The sequence below is a fragment of the Rhinolophus ferrumequinum genome, chromosome 24, assembly GCF_004115265.2.
Source record: "Rhinolophus ferrumequinum isolate MPI-CBG mRhiFer1 chromosome 24, mRhiFer1_v1.p, whole genome shotgun sequence".
Taxonomy (NCBI): Eukaryota; Metazoa; Chordata; class Mammalia; order Chiroptera; family Rhinolophidae; genus Rhinolophus; species Rhinolophus ferrumequinum.
This window is the reverse complement of record NC_046307.1, coordinates 42,286,133-42,306,940: the sequence shown is the minus strand read 5'-3', so window position 1 is coordinate 42,306,940 and position 20,808 is coordinate 42,286,133. Positions and strand designations below refer to the sequence as shown.

Genomic DNA, 20,808 nt, shown 5'->3' with positions numbered 1-20,808 from the left:
GCAAAGTGGAGATAAAGTGGCTCTCGGGTATAGGAATAATGACCGCGGGGAGAAGGTCTCGGCTTAGGGTCACCGGGAGCGGACTTGGTCACAGAGGAGCCAGCGATGACACAGAGCTAAAAACGGGGGCTGGTTGGGGGGGGAGTTAATAATGTGTGTCTGGAACCGCTGGCTTCCTGCCCTTCAGAATACTGGGGAGTTCCCACCTGACTGAAGTGAAGTTGCCTGTTGACAAGCCAAAGGTTCGCATTGCGGGAAGGGGGACTGCGTTTCATTTTAAGCTTCTCTATACTGTTCTTTTTAATCCTTGTGCACATACGAATTTGACTGAATTTAAAAACAATTTTTTATTTAAAAGAAGTGAACCAGCATCGTGTGTTGTAATGAGCATTGTCCTTGCTATCAGGAGATCGGGGTTCTGGGCACTTGTGAAATTGGGCTCAAATGTGGTTACAGTGGTTTACATAGAAAACGCACAGGCTTCGCAATCAGACCTTGCTTCCATCTTGCCGTGGTAGTTTCCATTAGCCAAGGTCACCTTCCCGGCTACCTGGTGTGTGCACTACAAGGACCCTTTGTAGGAACTGTGACATTTTCTTCTGCGTCTTGCACCTACTTCCCTAACAAACGTCACGTGTAGTTCATGCATCTCTAGAAAGAACACAGGAGACGGGTCAGAAGGCCCGGGTCTGAGAACAAACGGAGATTCACCAGCCACGAATCGAGCTGGTCACTTGATTTGTCCTGTCGACCCCGTAGGGTGAGGGGATATTGAAATTGTGTATTTGTGTGTGCTGACAGTGTGACAGAGAGAAAGTCACCGTCCAGTGTGAGCCACAGTTGGGACTTCATCTTTCTGTCCGTGTGGCTGAAATCCACGGTGGACTGGCTCACGCAGCCTCTGTCCCACGGGCCCCTGAAGGGCTGCAAACTCGGCCGTGGTTCCTCGGGGTCAGCATGCAGTCGACGCTGCCTGGCCGGGGGACTGTCCCCCTCCCGGGCAGTGACAAGTGCTGAGCGCGGGTTCCCTCTGCTGCCGCCGTGGCTGAGCAGTGATTAATGCCATATGAGTACCTCGCTCAGTGACCTTTCAGCATTCCCTGCTGCTCTCCTCCACTTCACATAACTATTGGCAAATATTAGCTTCTCAGGTCATTTCTCCTCATCAGCGACTTTCACAGGTGACAGGCAGGTTGTTAATGTGACTGGCATTCAGCTTTCGTCTTTGTCCCGTCGTGAATGTCTGTGCTGTGGCATCTCCTCTGCGATCTGATCTCCAGCCCAGCAGTCCCTACTGCGTTAGAACCAGAGTGACCGGAGCAGCCTGCAGGGTCTGGCGAAGAAGGCAGCTCCCAGGGGGCCCTAGGATACGCGAGCCGGCCCCGTGTCCACCGTCCTCGGTGTGTCAGTTTGGGAAAACCTAATCTGTGGGCTCTGCTTGCGTCAAGGTCTCTGTTAATTCCCATGAACTTCTAATTGAGCGATGGCATACTGTTTCGGCGAGCCAGGACATAGAGCTGTGTGGCTTCAGTGTCGGTGTCAGGCCAGCCCTCCTTTCCCTCCTGCGCGCTCTCCGTGGCGCTGACCTACTGCCAGCCCGGAGGCCTAGCTCCCTTCCTCCGCCCGCCCGAGTTCTCTTCAGCTGCTCAGAATGGTGACAGTCTCTTCAGCACGAAGAACTCGGTGAAATACTTTGTGTTTACAGTACTTTACATTTATCTTCACTTCCAGTCTCGTCCACCTCCACCCTTTATTGAAATTCCTGTTCTAGAAATGTTTGATCAGTCTTCATTTTCCCTAAATAAACAGTAGTAGAGTGTACTGTGGGTAGTTTAATTTTGATATTACATGCATTTAGAGAGAAGTGGCAACAATGTGTCCTATTTTTTTCTCCCTTGTCACCAGAAGTATGAGCTAAGTTATTTATCATTTTATACTCACCAAACAGAGATGATTCAGGATATTTACTTTTCAGGAAAGGAGGGCTTAGAAGCGCCCTAACGGAGCTGACATGTTGGTAACTGAGAGTGTTTGCATTTGGGCTAAATAAGAAAGTCGGCTGCTTGCTTACGCACGCATGCCTAGTGGAGGGCCTGATATGGGACATATTTGTGGAATTCGATGGATTTTAAAGAGTGTGTAGACTAGGTAACTCAATAATTTAATCGATTAAAAAAGAATAAGGTCAGCAAGCATTTGGGAAAAGGTGCAGCAGTAGGAAGCCCGAGTGTCCGCGGAAGGCCCAGCCCCCTTGGCTCCTGGTCGTCACACCATCGGCTCAGGCTACAAGCTGTGGGTTCCACCCCAGGCTCTGAGCTCTAAGAAAGGCCAGGGACCGAGGGCTCTTCCTAGGGGGTGGATTGGGGCAGGGTTGTGAGACCTTGAGGTGTCCTATCAGACTGGCTTGACAAGATCTGTCCTTTGTCACAGTTCCAATGCTCACACTTTCCATACTTAGGAGAGTCCCATGGACTTGTGCTTTGTCTGCCACAGGAGACGATGGCACACCCGAAACCGTGGCTCCCATCATTGTGATTCCCCCCGGCAACAGAAGTGTGGTGGCTGGGTCCAATGAGATCACCCTGGAATGCATAGCCAATGCCAGGTACGCGGCTAGTCCCCCACGCGGGGACACTAATCCATGATGACTGCGATGGCTCCTGGTTGGTGCTCTCCCGGCGGTGGCGTCGTTAGTCCAGCTGGTCTGTGAGCACAACCTGGAGGGAAGCTAGGCGACGGGCTCCCCCAGCCTTCCATTGCAACATTTGTATTATCCATGGCACGTGGGATATTTAGGTTGGAAAGCAGTGCTTTTCAATTTAGCTTCGGGTCATTGGGGGTGGGGGGCTCGGAGAGTCTAGCTGAGGAGGAGAAAAACACTAAGGCTCACGGGAAGAGCCCATTCTCCCCCATCCATCCTCGGTGTCCGCAGCCCGCTGAGTGGTCGCTCCAGAACCGAGTTCCCGTGATCACACTCCCATGCAGCCGTGCCCCCAGTAGTATTTCTTTTATACGTCCTCTCCCTGAGCAAGTGGAGTCATTAGCACTACGGGCCATCGCTGCCAGAATTAGCCACCCTCGCTCAAGAGTCCCTGAGCAGAATGTCTGGTCAGTGTGTGCCATAAGGGAGCAGAGTTACATCTGGACTGATTTTCAAATGTCCACTGTTCACCCCAGCACAGTTCCTGGTGGAAATAGCCTGAGATTGTCTCTACCTTGACCGTGAGTCAGTTATTGTCACTAATGCCCTTCATTCTCACAGGCCTGTCGAAGAGCTGAGTGTGACCTGGAAGAGAAACGGGGTGAGACTCACCAGTGGGCTCCACAGCTTTGGGAGACACCTTACCATCAGCAGCCCGACGTCCGCGGACAGTGGAGCCTACGTGTGTGAGGCGACGCTGAGAAGGAGCACTTTCGAGCCCGCCCGAGCAAAAGGCTTTCTTTCTATCATAGGTAAAGCTCAATCATAGGTGCCACCACCCTCAGGCGGGAGAGCCCAGGGCTCCTCCCTAGAAACAAGGTAGCAACACCTGCGTTTCACCACCTTCATTCTTAACTCAGCAAATGGAGGTGGCGTTGAGTTTATCTTCCAAATGTGTCCTGTTTTCCTTTTTCAATAATATACACCCACTGCATCCAAACAGTTGATGTTCTACAGACTTCCAGGGAATGACTTTGGACACCTCCAGTGATCAGGCTTAGGAAATAATGTGGGATCGCCGTTGTCATGTGTGTCACCTTCCTTTATGCCACTAAGCTCTTCTGTGACTCTAACTTGGCTATTTTGGTCAGTGTTCAGGGATTATTCTGTTACTGTCATTTTTTTGACCCAGAAAAAGGTTAGAAAGTGTTGGCTATTACCTTTTGGTAAATTAAAAAATGAGAACAGAGGTGATTCCTAGAACGAGCCAAGTGTCATTCCTGAACCAAGGAGAACACGAAGATAAAGTTGAGTCACTTTAAGCGCTGGGAACGCTAAGGGTTTAGGAAGTGTGTATCATACGTGGCTGAGGGAAGCCTCGCTTTATTGTCAGATTATACGATTACATTAAATTGTGAGGCGAGTACTTTTATTTCTCTTATTTGTTCAGCTCCTGTCATACTTTTAGTCCTAAGTGGCTGTGATCAGGGTCGCAGGGACCCTGTAGAGCAGAGTGGTGGCCACTGCAGATAAGAGGTACCTTGAAGATCAGCTCCAGGAAGGACAATCCCTGTTTCTTCTCTTCTTGGGAAGGAGAACTGAGACCAGGAAAGATCAAATACGTAGTAATTCCTCACATAATGTATTGTGCAGTTTCCACTTTGCAGACTAAGAAAAAACAAAAGTTTATATTTTCATACAAAATGAGCAAGAGTAGCAAGAAGTACTGCATAAAAGGCCGCTTGCCTTGGGTATGTCACATTCCTTTAAATCATTAGGAAGTGGCTTTGTGACTTGGAAACAACTGCCAAACATGTACTGCAAACCCATCGTCCCCCCTGAAAGAAGTGTAAGAATTATGAAAGTGTCCTAGAAAGCAGGCTAAGAGTCGCAAATTGTTGTTGATTCTACACCAGGGGTGGGAGCCGGTTCTCTGCCGCCTTTCTCATCCGCACCATAGCTGTAGACATAAATACCATCCACCCTCCCTGGAAGACTTTTTCATCAGCTTGACCTAGAGTTATATAAGCCCAACACATTACAGATTGAGACAAAATTAAAAATTGTGATATGTAAATCTCCAGTAGACAGGACTGTATCACATGAAAACATTTTAAGGTAATTTAGCAAGAGGAGAAAGTTATCTCCTTGTAAACTAGAATGTTTGTTTCCATCCTAATTCCCTTTCAGAATATTTAAATCTATCATATGAACTTCAGTTTTGCATTTACATCTGAATTCCAAAGCAGACTGCTTCTGTCTTCTCTAGAGTTACCATCTCTCTGAGTTCTGGCTTCTAAAGGGATAAGAACACACTTCGCTGCTTTATCATGTCGATTTAAATCCCTTTCATTTATCAGAATTTGCTGTGACAGGTAGACTCTGTGATTGAGTCATCCTGGAGCAGCCCTGAAGAGCCTCTGTCAACTCAGAGAGGTTTGGGAGATTATAACCCCAAGCCCGACGATCATGGAGAGGGGTTCCTCAGGAAATGTAACTGGTGTCACAGGGCTGTCACTGGGGGATCTGTGCAAGGAGCTGTCGTAAGAATACACAGATGAAAGACAGCAGCGACAAATCGGCTTCCAATCACTTTCCTTTCTCACTGAGGAGAGAAGACAGACCAGCGTGTGGTTTCCTCCCCTGTCAACGTCCCTGCTGTGTTGCTTCATTTCTGAGGTTGAAACAGCATAGGGGTCTGACTGCAGGCAGCGTCACACCTGCAGACACACCTGTGAGGCCCCCACCGCACAGGCAGAGCCAGCCTCCTGGACGGGCCTGCCATGTTCTCCTCCACCTGCCCTCCGCTCCTGCAGTTTCTCTTCCCCTGACCTGCCCTCCACGGCAACCTCCCCGCTTCCCCGCCACACACTGCACGAGTGGGCCAGACGCCTCAGCCACCTTCTCTGGCCCCTGGAGCCACAGTGGCACCTTGTGTGGCACCATCGTGTCCCCCGTGTGGCAGGTTGGAAGTAGCAGTTAGCCCTCCCGGGAACAGCCTTCAACCAGCATGGCATGGACGGTGAACAAACAGCCGAGCTCCCTCACCCCTTCTGGCGGGGACGTCTCTCTCGGAGATTGTTTCTACACCAGCTTCCAGAGTTTTCCAGTGGGGGTGAGCCAGCCCCCCCCCACAGTGGGAGCTGCCTTGATAAGGTGCTTTTTCAGCTGGCCTCTGGCCCTCCCAGCAGCGTTCCCACCACCTCCCAGGTGGGCTCCTGGCAGCGAACCTGGGCTCAGGGCCTGCTTCGCGGGGACGCCAACCCAAGACCGGCCATCGCCTTGCAGACTGAGCGTGTGCACAAGCCTGTGATGGGGTGATTGGCCTCCTGCCCTGGGCACCACCTCGCCTGGTTAGTGAGTCACATCCCTCAAGACGCCTCCCAGATGCCGCTGGCTTCTAGGAATCTCTCGGAGTCTTCACCCGACAGGAATGAATCTCTCAGCTGTCCTCTGTAGCCCATGGCACGCAGTGGGTCAGAGACGCACGGTGTATAAGAGGAGGCTCTGGAGACAGGACTGGACTCTGAGTCTCACTGCACCAGCTCACTGGCTGGAACAAGGGCCTCTGCCTCTGCTGGCCTCAGTTTCCACACCTCAAAATGCAGATATTCGTATTGTTAGGACTGAAGTAATGTCAGTCACAGAGGCACTGAAGTGGCAGCTTCACTAGCTGTTGGTAGAACTCCATTACTACCCGTCGTGTCATATTAGTTATTTACCATCATCAGTTACGTGAAACACATTTTGCACATTCACTGTCTCTGAAATCGGACGTGTGGCACAACCCACAGAACCACCTTTTCCTTCTTGGAGATGGTGGAACCATGGAACTGGAGCCATGTGCCTCTTGCCAGCGACGGTGGTGTCTTGCGTTCAGTGAGGTGCAGCAGGACCAGCTTCCAGACATCTGTCCAGACCGACAGCAGCATCTTGTCTTCTTCACACATCAAGCCGTGGTGTTTGCACACTTGTCTACTCCCACGAGCGTGCACGTCCTGGCACGCTGGCTCTTTCACACCCACTCAGAAACACGTCAGTGACAGTAACTACTGTAGACAGTTATCTCTGTGTGTCTCAGGTCTACTCTGGTTTCTTACTCACAAATCATTCAGAAACGCCAGTGAATTAACTGTTTTTCAAGTCACACTTTCCTTGTAACACCTCTCGGCTGATACCAGTAGCACAGCTGAGGTCGCTCTGATGTCATACTGTCAGGTCGGCTAGAGCGGAGACTGAGTGCCTGCCAGTGATTGTACCCCACGTAGAATGCCCCCTCCGTCCCTCCCTCCCTCCCTCCTTTCTTTTCTTCCTTCCTTGTCCTTTTCCTTCCTTTCCTCCACTTATTACAGAAACATTTGAGCCTACATCTTAGACTCTGTGCTAGGTTTTAGGGACAGTGGAGTGGAGAAGCAGCCGAGGCCCCGGGCATCAAGGCTTCTCATGCGGGAGACAGTGCCGCTTACGGCAGTCCCAGCCCAGCAGAGGGGGTATGGGGCGACCAGCCCCCACCTGGCAGATGCGGGCATGAGGCTCTCCTGGCACACGGCAGGGGAAGGCCAAACAGAATCCCGCCAGCAGAAGCCTCTACTCATGGAGACTGGCAGAGAATACCTGCCTTCCAACTCATCACACTTGTTTTAGAAAAACAGAAGTTGTCTTTTTTTATAGTTTTCACATATGACTTCCATTAGAAGCACCCTAGTTAATCACTGGTGTCCTATCACCAGTAGAACTTGTCTGTATGAAAGTTTATTACTGGCTGAAGCTCAGAAAATAGACCTGGCACAGAGCAGTTTCTAAAATCAAAGGTACATTTCTGTGAGGCAAACACCAAATGATGTTTGGGTGACTTGCTCCTGAAGGCAGGACTGGCAGGCCAGCTCTCAGGGTCCTGAGAGGGCGCGGAAAGTGTGCTCTGCTCTCCCTTGTGCCATCTGTCCTTCCCACTCCCCTCCCTCCGTCTTGCATCTCCTCTGCCCATCCATTCACCCGTCATTACTGAGTGCGTGGTGTGTGCCGGCATGGGTGGGGAGTAAAGAGGGAGGATTGGCAAAGATGAATAGTACACATTTCCTCCCCTAAAGGAGTTTAAAGATTTTAGTCTTTGCTAATCTCTTCATCTCTTCTAGTAGTTTTTAAGTGTCATCTCTGAAATTGTACTGGGTGCTAAAAATACAGGATGACTAAGACGGCATTTTTCTGTGATGAAACCTCCGGTGTGGTGGGAGTACCAACATACGGGCCAATCACACATATGGATCATCGGTACCAAAGGGGTATGTGGTGTGCAGACCCACCTTTGGTGGTCAGCAAGGCTGTGCAGAAGGGACACCAAGACTGGTCTGGAAGACTGTCTGAACTGACCAAGAAAACAGGTCGAGAAAGACGCTCCACGTGTAGGACCTGGGACGAGTGTCCTGCTTGCGTTCTGCTGTGGTGAGAAAGCACCACAGACGTAACAGACTCATGCAGCTGCGCTGCCTCCCAAGGCCAAAGTCAAGGCTGGGACTGGGCTGGCTTCTTACCTGGAGGCTCTGGGGAGAATCTACTTCCCGGCTCATTCAGGGAGTTGCAGGAACCTGTCCGTGTGGTGGGGGACTGAGGTGCCTTGTCCTTCCTGGCCATTGGCCAGGGTCATTCTCAGGTTCTAGAGGCCACAGCACCCCTGGCTTGTGACCAACTTCATCTGCAGAGCCAGCAGCAGGCCAAGTCCTTCTCACACTGCGACTATGTCTGATGTCCTCCTGCCTTGTTTCTGCCTCCTCTATCTGGAGAAGGTTTGCTGCTTTTAAGGGCTCCGGGGATGAGATTGGATCCAGCCAGCTAATCCAAGGTAGTCGTCCCATTTTAAGGTCGACGGTCCTAATCACATCTATAGAGTCCCTCTCGCCTTGTAGCATAGTATATTCACAGTCCAATGACGAGGGGGCAGACGCCTTTGGAGCCATTCTGCCCACCACAGTGGACCAAGGCCCCGAGTGTGGACGATGGCAGACAATGGCACCCCATAGGTTTACTGCTCCCTGAGACGGTCATTCTGGGGCGAAGGGAAGACTGGACAGGGAGCGTCTGGATTTGTGGTGAGCCCCGCTCAGGACAGGCCCTGGGACTCAGACTCCGGGGTTCTGGCAGAATCTAGGCCCAGCATCTGGCAGGACAGCATGGAGAATGCTTGTTATACGTGGGTCATCTGCCGTGGTGGCCTCCCTGGGGCCAGAACCAGGGCCTTGTCACCCTGGCATTTTGGAGCATGGGGATTTGATAGAGGCCCCTAATTAGGGGGCTGCCTGGGAGGTAGCCCACCTCCAGCTCTGAGACTGGACTGGAGGCTCGCTTGTGCTGTCCGCAGCCCTGGGGACAGAACAATCAGCATGGCCGGTCTTCTCATGGCACCGCAGCTACACACAGCCCAAGGACGTTTCCCTGGTATCGTCATCGCATTTCAAAAGAGATAAACTGGGAATTTCAATCCGCAGGGCTATCAGCTGCAGCTGTGATAAATCTTTACGTCCAGCATGCACACATGTCGGCAGTGCACCCTTCCTGGAAAGAGCTGTGCCGAGTAGCTGAGACAGGCTCTGGCCCTTTGAAGACGAAGTGGTTGGAAAAGCCTGTGTACAGAATGACTAGGTCCTAGCCACTTCTCCCCACGGCGCACCTCCCAGTCTTTCCATGGTTGATGTATCTGGTACCCCCCACTTTTTCCTTAGCTGACTGAGCAAAAGGAGCCGGGGCATGGCGGGGGGGAGAGAAAAATCTTCAAGCACCGTTGACTTAGGTTAATGCGAATGTGAAGGGTGAACGTGAAAGACACTAACTTCCAGAAGGTGGGGACATAATGAAGTCACGATCAGAGCTGGGTGGGCCTTTCGGGGCCTGTGGCAGTCACCCCACTCTGCTTGCTCAGCGACCTGGAAAACTCTGGAACAAGGCAGGAATTGTCAACAACTGGTTGTGCCTGTGCCGTCCCCAGCCTTCCTCAATCATCTGCTAACACGTGCCTGGGTGCTGGCCCCGCAGACGAGAGGCCGCCCTTCCAGACAGAGCCCAAGGAGCTTGGCACAGAGTGCACAGGGCGGTGATCTTGTGCCAGGCCTCCAGCAACCAGCTGCGGAGGGGGCTGGCGTGCTCAGAGAGGAGTGGCCGTGCCAGGCCTGGAGTTCCCTCGTGCACCTCAGCCCCAGAGCCACACACTAGTTCAGCATGAGCCCGCTTCGGGTCACTGTGTGAAGACTGCCCTGGGTCTCTGACCTCAGACTAGGTCCCTCCCCGTGGGGGAGGCCCTGGGCATTGCCCAGGGGTGTTGGTCACTGTGCCAGACCGGCCATAACAGTGCATCGGGTTTGGTCTGGGCCTGTGGATGCTGACCATTCACATGTTTGTGTTTTCATCATCAAAGTGTGACTTACCTTGAATGAATCTCAAAGGCATTATGCTGAGTGAGGAAAGCCAACTCTACAGGTCCCATGCCGTACGATTCCACCTCCATAACGTTCCGGAAAGAACAGAATGATAGAAATGGACAGCAGGTTCACGGTGGCCGGAGAGCTCGGGAGGGAGAAGGGGTGGGCGTGGTTACAGAGGGGCCGCCGTGGGCACCCACACAGGTGAGAACACCGCATAGGACTAACCACGCACACGCACGTGCATGTGCGCACACACGCAGGCACACTGCGGAGATGGGAACAGTACATTGCCTGTTTCCATGTCACCTCGTTGTGATTTTATACGATAGTTTCACAAGATGTTACCACTGAGGGAAACTAAGTAAAGGATATGTGGGGGCTTCCTCTCTCATTCCCTGTAGCTGCATGGGGCTGTACGATTGACCCAAAATGTTTCATTGGAAAAAGGAAAACCAATTAGTTGTAGGCAAATGTTAATGTTTTACCCTCATTTCTTCCTTTTCTTCTCACATCCCTTAATGACATCATGGCTGAGGGGATGGACTGCAGCTTCCACTGGTGCCTGTGGGGCGTGCCCTGCATACAGGGCCTTGGCAGGAAGCAGCTGCTGTGGACTTAGACTAGAACAAATGCTGCTCTCGTTGTGAATGACGAAGGAGACGGGCTGAGGGTGACTATGTGAGCGTGCCGTGGAGACTGGCTTGAGAAAGACACCCAGTCTCTGCAGTGTTTCTCTAGGCCTGCTCTGTACACACTTAATGAGCGGAGGTGTGCCTCTGTCTGGTGAGTTTGCAGCCGTGTCAGCCTGAGTGGTCATTCAGGCAGGTTGTCTCAGCTCGAATGATCCAGGTCATTGCTGAATTGATGCCTAAGTTTGCTTCCATGATGGACCTTCAGCCTCTTCTCCTTAATCATTTCCCTGAAACGCCAAGTTGTCGTTGCTCTTTTAGCTTCCACCCCGTTTTAAAGAGACCGTGGGTACAGAAGGCAGGCCAGGCTGTAGTCCACATGTAGTGTCCACACGCAGCGCAGTTACAGTGGACACGAACCCTTCTGGCAGCCAGCAGGCTCAGAAATTCATTTTCACACAGAGAGCGGCTACAACAGCCTTTTGTTATCGTGATAATAAAATCGCTACCACCTTAATATCCCACGAACTCGGCCATGCCACTGTTGAATTTCTGCTGAATAAAGTGAGAAAAATATTGCAATTTGCTCTCCAAGGAAATTCCTTGTTTAATACAACCACTATGTTTTTTGGTTGAATAGGCGAGTGGAGTATCTAGAGATATGCAAGTGGTTAAGAGTTTCCTTGGCTACTAAAGATGAATGAGAGGCCCTTTTGCTTTTTTCTCTTAGCTATCATTTTGTGTTCCATTGAAGTATTAGGTCTATATTTTGCAGAAGAAGAACTGCTAAGACTTCAGAAAATATGTGAAGAGGCTGCCCCGTTCCCTGGGGTAGGCGGGTGCCTCCTGAGTTGGTGTTTCGTTTAGATACTGAAGCAGACTAGCTATAAAATACTGTGCTGTAAATATAAACCGTTATGAGCCTCTCGGGACAGTCCTTCTAAATGTGAATTAAGATATTCCGTGATTCTAGCCCATAAACTGCGAAGTAGCCATTGCCCGAGTAGTCATTTGCTTCCAGAAACCTGAGACCATAAATGACCTTGGCCTCTGCCCACTGAATTCTGAGTTTGTGTGTGTGATGGTAACTGACAAAGTTTTCAAAACTAGTTTTCAGAAGGACTTTAAACTCTTTGAGGCTATAAGTGTCTCCTGAAATAAACCTCCTTTGCTTAGGGGCGCTTTTGTGTTTTTTTTTTGTTTAAAGAGCCACCGTATTTTACTGCTGAACCCGAGAGCCGGATTTTAGCGGAAGTGGAGGAAACAGTGGACGTCGTATGTCGAGCCATGGGTGAGTGCGGGCAGGCCGCTGAAACGCAGCCGCCAGACAGAGGCACAGAAGCGGCATTTTCCAGGGCAGAGTAGTCACCATGGGGGGACACTTTGAGTGCGGTGGTGAGAAAGCGACTTGGGAGCAGAGTAGAACTCAGTCACTATGCACGTGACCTTGGAGGTGGTGTTTGACCTTGCTGAGCATTTGCTTCCTCACCTGCAAAGCAGGGAGGATATTTGCCCAAGGGAAGAACAAGGATACCTTAGCACAGCCTCGTCCTCTTGACTCCCGCCAAATGCTCTGACTGCTGGAGAGCCTGATTCCCAGGGCAGGAAATTCATTCTCCTCCACCGGGCTCTGTAGGAGGAAAGAGCCGCTGGAAATTCTTTAAGCAGGAAGCCTTTTCAGCTTTCCGTGGACTTGACCTTTGTTATTCAGGCAATTCCACCACTTGTCCCCATGTTTTGGTTACTGTTTGTCCACTGCCACCATTTAATGTCCAGCAGCACAAATAATTGTACTAAAGCCCCTAACAGAGACAGGCTTTTTAAGGCAATTTCATTAACAAAAGCTATGTTAGTGCCCTGGAGATTGTCAAGAAATGAAAAGGACCTTTGTGTTTTTAATGTTAATATTTGTCCATCTCAAGGGTGGGTATTTTCTCCTCAGCGCTGGGAGGTAAGGAGTACCAACAATTTTGTAAATCTTCAGACAGCTCCATTAGAGCAATATTATCCCACTGTAACGTACAAAAACCAAAGTTCATAATGTGCTGGGGCACAGAGCCGGGAAGATGCAGTGAGATGCTTCTTGTCAGACCTCCTCCAGGGTCTGGCACGTAGGCGTGCTCGTTCACTACTGGGCAGGGAACCACCGAGGGCCACGTGGCCATGGCGACAGGAGCCAAACCCAAACCCGTCAGCTCCCGAAGCAAGTGCTTTGGCCAGAACACCGGGCCTCTCCCTGAGAGCTGAGGCCTGACACCCATATCTGTCAGTACCTGCCTGTCATTTCTCATTTCTGAAAAGGATGGTGGTGTCATTGTGAGCAGTACTGACAGGAAACACATAATTAAGGCAAAGAACAGAATCTGAGAATACATTATCCTGCAGTATTCCATGAAACTATAACTTTATTTATATTTATTTATCCATGGAGATCAGCGTCTAGCCACATGTCCCCTCCTTTCTGTCCACTCTGCTTTGTACAACAGCCACTCCACCCATAAGTCTGTTTCCTGGGCAGCTCTGCTTCGCAGCCCTGGGCAGCTCAGCACGGCCGCTGTTTACAGATCTGCTCTGTCTCCATCCCTCTGTCCCAGCTCTCCCGAGTCAGCCTAGCGAGCGGAGAAAACAGTGAGGGAATGGTCACGTGGATTTTAAATGGAAATATTTTCATTGCTGTGGCCGCACTGTTCCCTTTCTTGTATAAACACCAGCTTCTAAGGCTGACAGCTTTGAAAGCGGAGCTGTACGGCAGTTAGAGCCCACGGTACTGCAGGGATAAGGTTTCCTTCACGACATGGAATTGCCGCAAAATAGAAACACTCCCAGTTCTCTGTGCACTAACAATTGTTTTTCAGTAAATCACAATCTCAGGCTCTCCACTTTACTAGAGAATGCTCCTTTTTCCTGATTTCTATGGGGTAAACCGCTTGTTAAATACAGACTTATAAATATAATTTGAGCAGGTCTTTCTACATTGCATTGCCATCGTATAATTTACTGCTTTCTTTTAATTTTGACACTGAGAGTATAGCAGTGTGTGGTGAAGTGGTTATTCTTTATGAAAGCTACATCATGTAATTGCTATTAGGGGATTTTACATGAATTGATTATGCTTTTACCTTGAAATGGATTTTTTTTTAATTTCCTGATTTAATGAAAAGTGACAGGAAACACATAATTAAGGCAAAGAACAGAATCTGAGAATACATTATCCTGAACTATTCCATGAAACTATAACTTTATTTATTAAAAGAAGACATCTTACAATTACATAGCATCTCAAACCGAAGGATTTGGGTGTGTTTTTCACACTGAATCATGTGGAGACTTGTTTTATTTGAGCTGATCTTACATCTAGGGAAACTGAGGCGCAGAGCCCTCTGAGATGGAAAAGTGAGCCTGCGATCCCTGCCCTGTGCCCATGGGCCCACAGCACGCACGTGTGCCCACTGTCGTGCAGGGCTCTGGATTGGAGAACTTCGGCCTGTTTCTCCATGCAGCCCCTCCAGGCTGCCCAATTTACCCCTCATAGGTGGCTTGACCCTCCTTGGCTTCAGGAAGGTCAGGGAGAAGTCCCGAGGAAACAGTCTTCCCCCGTTGTGAGTCACTCAAGCCACCCAGCAAAGCCCAGAAGGAGCTTGGTGTTTCCCTGGTCAAGGCTTGTCCAGTGTAGCCAGGCCACTGCAGGAACGGTGCATGCATGCCGTGTCACCCGGGCCACACATGCTGACCACAGCCAAGTCGGGGAGCAGTCCTGCTCCTCATGCTCTCGGGCTGAGGATAAGCCCCATGTTTCCAGCCCAGGTTCTGCCCATGGGAGCTTGTCCCTGGTCCCCGGCATGTACCCGTCCTTCAGGGTGGGCTGGCTGCATCCTGGTTCTCGCGGTAGTGTTGTTAGGATGCGGACGAGGTCATGGAGTGATGGCTGGGCGTCAGCTGCAGTCCCACTCCCTCCCTCTTAGTCAAGCCTTGGCCATGCTCCGGGCCCGATTTGCCTCTGGGCACAGGGACGGAAGCATCCTCAGCCCTCCTCTCATCTGCTGTGCTCACGGTCCTAGGGACCAACGCAGCTCTGCCTGTGGCCACGGTTCAGTGTCCTCTGTCTGCTCGGCCTTGGAATGCACGCACGTGCTTGGTACTTAACCTGACCCATGGCTCCTTCAGTGCAGCAGCCTTCCTCTGAGGTCAGTGGTGTCCCCCCTTAGACAGGGGCTGTTTACAAGATGGCACTCATTACTGCTGGGAGTTGTCACGATGCCCTTGGAGCACTTACGGTGTCCCGGGCACTTTCATACAGACTGACGCGATTCACCATCACAGCACCTCCTGAGCCTGCGATGGTCACCTCCTTTCCAAATGGGAGGGGACAGAGACCAGCAGTGGGAGCTGCTCTGCCCGTGATGGCACAGACCACCTGGGACTTGGCTGCCCTCCGGCTCCTGCCCTGGTGACCGTCGCCGAGCCCCAAGCGGAGCAGCAGAGACCTTCGTCCCCAACCCATCCGTCTGGACGAGCACAACTGGACATGCTTTCTGCCCAGACAAGAGCACAAAGCTGTGTGGGCTTGTGGGCGCCCACCTGGAAAGGTCCGCAGCTGGTGCTGGGTGCCCGTACCCACTCCCTCCATTTCTTCATAGAGGATGAGACAAGTAACACCTAACAGGGTGGCTGAGAGGACTGACAGATAAGAAAATATCCACTAAAATACTGCCATTTATTGTGAGAGATTCTTGCAGTTTAATTTTTTTAATGCCCACCTCTTCCCACTCCCATGCAGGGGTCCCTCTTCCCACGCTAAGATGGTACAAGGACGCCATCTCCATCAGCAAGCTCCAGAACCCTCGATACAGAGTGCTCCCAAGTGGAGTCCTGCGCATCCAGAAGCTACGTCCGGATGACTCTGGAATCTTCCAGTGCTTTGCCAGTAACGAAGGAGGGGAGGTCCAGACCCACACCTTCCTGGACGTCACCAGTGAGTACCGCCCAGCAGCATAGCCGGGCCATCTGGACCAGCCCTCCGGCCAGGCTTCCCCACCTTAGCCCGCGTGCCACACTCAGTATGTATTCAGTCCCCTGAGGTAAATGGGGTGCAGGGGCCTGAGGGGACCTCCGGGGACAGCCACCCCTCAACACGCCTTAACCCACTCGTTAAGCTCTGTGAAGCCCATCGCTGCACTGTAACGGGTGGAGGATTCCAGCACCGAGCCTCCTCCGACCCGAGCAGCAGAAAACGGCCCCCGTTTCTCTGCACAGAACTAGAAGGACCATTAGTGAACAGCTCGTCCCTAACCTTTTCCTTCAGATCTTTTTTCCATTTTTAAAATATTCATTCTCTGTTGTAGTTTTATTGAATGATTATAGCTCTTTCCTGAGTTTCTTTTATTACCCCATTAACAGAAATACTGGGGCACTGTGAAAAATAAAATAAAAGTAAAGGTTTTCGTTTTATCTGTGGGTTTTCTCCTTCATCTCCCACAGCTGTGTTACTGTTCTAAAGCGAAGTAGAACTTAGTGATGATGGAATCATACCTTTCATGTTTGCCCTTTCGGCAGCAAAATGCTGATCTCCTCAGGAGTGAGAGCCTTTGGAAAAGCAGATCGATGTCAGTGTGCAAGGGCCCGATGGCTCTTGTCGGCCAGAACTTACAAAGAGACGGGTGGAATATTTAAAGATCCACGCGTATTTTTTGGTAAACTAGGGGTCACCTTCTTGACCCTGGCCCACGGGTCAAATTCCTCCTCCACTTTGGAGTATAGGAAACCAGTATGGCTTCAAACAGTAGAAATAATTGTGGATACTTAAGCCAGAAACCGAGTTTCGATCAGTTAGAATTATTAAAGCACATCTTGCAGTTGTGGGCCAGGATATTATGGGGCAGGGATCAGCAGACTTTTTTGAAAGTAAAAAGGAAAAGGGCAGATAGTGAATATGTTCAGTGTGGAGGGACCTGGTCTCTGGCAGCCACTCACCTCTGCTGTGGCGGCATGAAAGCAGCACGGATAATACAAGGCAAGTGGGCTGTTCCAATAAAACTTTATTTACAAAGCAGGCACCAGGCTGGACTTGGCCCCCGGGCTGTGGTGGCTAACCCTCTCTCCAGTGAGAAACCTGGGGCACAGTACTGAGTTTCTTAGCCTCAGTGTTATCGAAATGGAACCAACCCAGCCTAGTTCACAGGGTCCTTGTGAGATCAGATTGCAAATTTAAACGAAATGCTGCTTAAAGTTGTTACCATGGAAACTGGGGAGTGAACAGATAAATGATCATGATTTGTAAGTTTAGCAAAATGGACTCTTTTTTTTCAAATCAAAACAGCTTTAATGAAAGGAAAACATAGTATATAAAACAATCAATATTTATTCATTCGTTTAACAAACATTTATTGAGCATCTGTGTCAGGCCTTCTGGGTCCACCAGGCTTGGGGACAGAGCTACGAGGAAGACAGATGAGGTTGTGGGCTTCCAACCAGAGGGCCGTGGGGGAGGAGGAAGACAGTACAGGCTGTGATAGTGCAGCTGGAGATAAGTGAGTGAAGGCAACACAACAGGCCCACTGGGGGCGACCCGGGAAGGCTGCTTCAGGGCCGTCGGGAAAGTTTCTCCCAGATGGGGCCAGCGCCCAGACTCGACGAGAAGGAGGAGCCTGTGCAGAATCATGGGGGCAGGGATGTGCATGTCGTGGGGTGGGGAAGGGGTGCTGCAAGTGTCTTAGAGGGACGAGCCAGCTGGGTGTGTGTGCAGCGAGAGCAGGCAGGTGGGGACGGGCCTGCCATGAGCAAGGGGTCCTGGGAGGCGACAGGGAGGGGTCAGCCGGGGCCTCGGGGGCTGGCAGGGTGTCAGTCAGCGCTTTCCGAGGGCACCCAAAGCTGGGTGTAGAATGGATTATGAGGGAACGCGAGGAAGGCTTGAGAGTGGCTAGGAGGCCGCTGCGTCACCGAGGCGGTGCTATGAGGCGGAGAGAAGGGATCGGGTCTGGGGTGTGTGCCCTGAGACAGAATCAGCAGGCCTCTCGGGCTGCAGGGATTCCCAGCAGAGGGGCAGCGGAGCCACTGGGCCTTGGTCACCTTGAGTCCTGCCCACTTCTCCGCGGCCTTCAGCCCAGCCCCTCACACAGATCCGGGAGACGCAGGGCACTGCTCCTCAGGGACTCCCGTGTCATCATTAGCCAAGTGGCAGATGAGCCTCGCTGAAGCCTGGCGGCACCTTTCTTGGTCTGACTCAGGGCTGTGGGGGCTAGAGGCCCATGCAGCCCCCGTGAACCAGGGCCCCCCTAACAGTGGGGGCCCGTGACCTGTCCCAGAAATCCTTTACTGAATCTTTGGAATCTGGTTATTTTAACCTTCAGAATGGATCCTAGAAAGTGTGAAAGTGTCATCTTTTGGATGATCTCTAATACTCAAAAATCAGCTTTTATGACTTATTTTTAATAGTGAAAGCAGCTTGTTTGATTTCTCCAAGTAAATGTGTCTCCCTTCTTTAGCCTTCACCTAAAAGTTCCCTCTGTGTGTGCATTACACCAGGAGACTGTATTTCTCTTTAGCTGGAAATAGAGACAGGCAATTCCTGGGAGAGGAGTAATGGAAAGTTCTAGTCACTCCCGAAAGGTTTTCATTTTTTTATCACTATCCCTATCTCTGTGATTAGTTCTATGAAGCCCATATGGACCACTCCATTGAGCTGGGGGGGGGGGTCATTTCTGACAGCACACTGAGTATGTCCCATTTAACTCCTCTGCTTAGACGTGGCGCCAGCATTTACCCAGATTCCAGTGGACACCACGGTCACCGATGGGATGACAGCCTTTCTGAGGTGTGAGGTGTCAGGGGCCCCCAAACCCGCCATCGCATGGAGGAGAGGTAGGTGGTGTGTGCCTGCCACAGCAACCTGGCCCCCCAGGGAGTGGACCCATTGGGCCGGGGGTTGTGCATCAATATTCTCCCTCTTATTCATTCATTCATTCAGTGAGGATTATATGGCCATTTATTGCAACACCCAGGTGCAAATGCCAGAGGTACAAGGATACATAAGACAGACAAGACCCCGTCAGCTTCATGGAACCTGCAGGCTAGTTAGTTTTTAAACAGGCATTTATAAGAAAATGTGTGGGTGTCACTTTCCTCTGTCTTAGTTCTTCCTTGGGGGCCTTGGACCTTAAAATCTAGGTATCAGATTTAGACTAGCACTGCCAGGGCTCAGTTTCCCCATTCGTGAAACAAAGGAGTTCTTCCCTGGTAACATTAAAAACTCAGAATCGTAATTTTTTTTAGAAAGATGCTTCTAGTACAGGACCATTTGCGTCCTTCCCAGTTGGAAATGTGTGACACTCTTTACTCCACGGTACTTTCACATCCTGTGAAGGTTGTCCCGTCCTGGGCTTTCCTCGGAGCTCCCACAGCCCTCTAACAGTACGCGCGCGTGTCACTCAATGGGCGACGCTTATCATCCCCCCATAACACGCCATGCTAAGCTGCGTCCATCCCCGCAGATTAACTGGCCATGCTGGCTGGACAGTTTCTGAGTGCTTCCAAACTTCCGTTCTTTTCATGCTCCCAGAAAACCCCAGCGGCTTCTGGACTCTCAGAGGTATAAACCGTGCACTCAGACCTTAGCCTAGAATCATAAAGATCTGGGAAACTGCAGCTTGATGAGAAGGAGCACATAATATAAAAATATAACATAAATATAAAGAAAACTCAAAATCAGTCACCCAAAGATAGCAATCACAGACCTGTGTTATAATCTGTGTAACCAAATCACTCAGTGTTGGGCAAGGAGAACGTGTCAGTTCTCGTTATTGCACATAATGCTAACGATGACTGTTTTCCTTGTTTGTACATCGAGTTTCCACTCTCTTCTGATGTTTCCTCCAGCTCTCTTTTTAGCTGTGTCCCTAAGCATGACCTTCTCTCGAGCCTTATGGTTCTAACACTCCTGTTTTCTCGGCTGTTCTTCAGGAAACCACATTTTGGCCAGTGGCTCTGTGCAGATTCCTAGGTTCATGCTGCTTGAATCAGGGGGTCTACAGATAACCCCTGTCTTCATCCAGGATGCTGGCAATTACACCTGCTACGCAGCCAACGCAGAGGGATCCCTGAACGCGTCTGCCACGCTCACCGTATGGAGTAAGGACCACAGTCCCTACAGACCCTCCCGCTAACTGCGGTTTAAGCAGCGCGTCCTCTGTGTGTAGGTGTCGGTGCCCCTGGACTCTGATCCAATCAGATGACAGGGATTATTTCTACAACTAACTTATGGAAACCTACTGAGTAATTAATTTTTCCATTTCTAAAAGAGTAATTAGAAAGTGTATTCCAAGATTTAAAGGAGACAGTCAGGAGAGATAAAAGATTGACTTTTTAAAGTCCATAGAGTTAGGGATATTATCCCCAAATAGCTCAAATAACAAAGCTGACAGGTTAGTTAATTTTATAATCATTACAGAAGGGAATTGAGTCAAGCATTCAAATCCTAGAGAAAGTGTATTTTTTGTATGCTAGCATGATAACCAAATAGAACACTCCCAGTATATGATATATGACTGCCTCCTATGTATGAGAAGCAGAGAAAGAGAGAGAGAGGGAAAGGAAGAGAGAGAGAGAGAGAGAGAGAGAGAGAGAGAGAGAGAGAGACCTGCATTGCTCCAGCTTCTGTTTCTTCTTCTTCTCTGTAGCGCAGGTTTCTGAAATGCAGAAAAAGTTATCTGCCAAGGATTGCAGCCCCTTTAGCTCCACTCGCCAGTGTACTTTCCCCCCGCCTCATCCAGATCTAAAATATTACTAAAAAGTCATTGTTCAAAAGAAAAGACAGTGCTCACTACGAGATTTCCCTAAACTGTGAGGAGAGAAAGTGGTCACTTGCATGCGTGAACTGGGGATCATAGGGCCATCCTTGAGGAGGCGCTGACTTGTGCTTTACTTCCTACCCAGGCGGCTTTCTGGGTGTTATGGTTGGTAATCTGGTAGGTGTTCGAAACATACCGAGCTCTGTTTGTGGTGCCAGAGCAGAGTCCACCTCAGAGGTGTGCAGTGTGGGGGACACACCACAGGGCTGTCGCCAGGGCCAGGGAGTGCGGGGTGCCCCCTGGTCTGGACGGAGTGGCACCAGGCCCCACTGCTCACTAGCTCGATG

At 50.6% G+C, this 20,808-nt stretch overlaps 1 protein-coding gene across 2 annotated transcripts in view; it reads left to right on the top strand.

Annotated features, from left to right (window-relative positions):
* SDK1 (sidekick cell adhesion molecule 1) overlaps positions 1–20,808 on the top strand; it is a 431,538-nt gene that overhangs the window by 218,502 nt on the left and 192,228 nt on the right. The window contains exons 5-10 of one of the 2 annotated variants that reach the window (XM_033096780.1): positions 2,494–2,605; positions 3,263–3,453; positions 11,887–11,970; positions 15,457–15,651; positions 18,420–18,536; positions 19,635–19,802. In XM_033096780.1, the coding sequence (XP_032952671.1) occupies positions 2,494–2,605; positions 3,263–3,453; positions 11,887–11,970; positions 15,457–15,651; positions 18,420–18,536; positions 19,635–19,802 (867 nt within the window). The remainder of the gene's footprint in view (positions 1–2,493; positions 2,606–3,262; positions 3,454–11,886; positions 11,971–15,456; positions 15,652–18,419; positions 18,537–19,634; positions 19,803–20,808) is intronic. The other variant, XM_033096781.1, reaches the window with a different exon arrangement.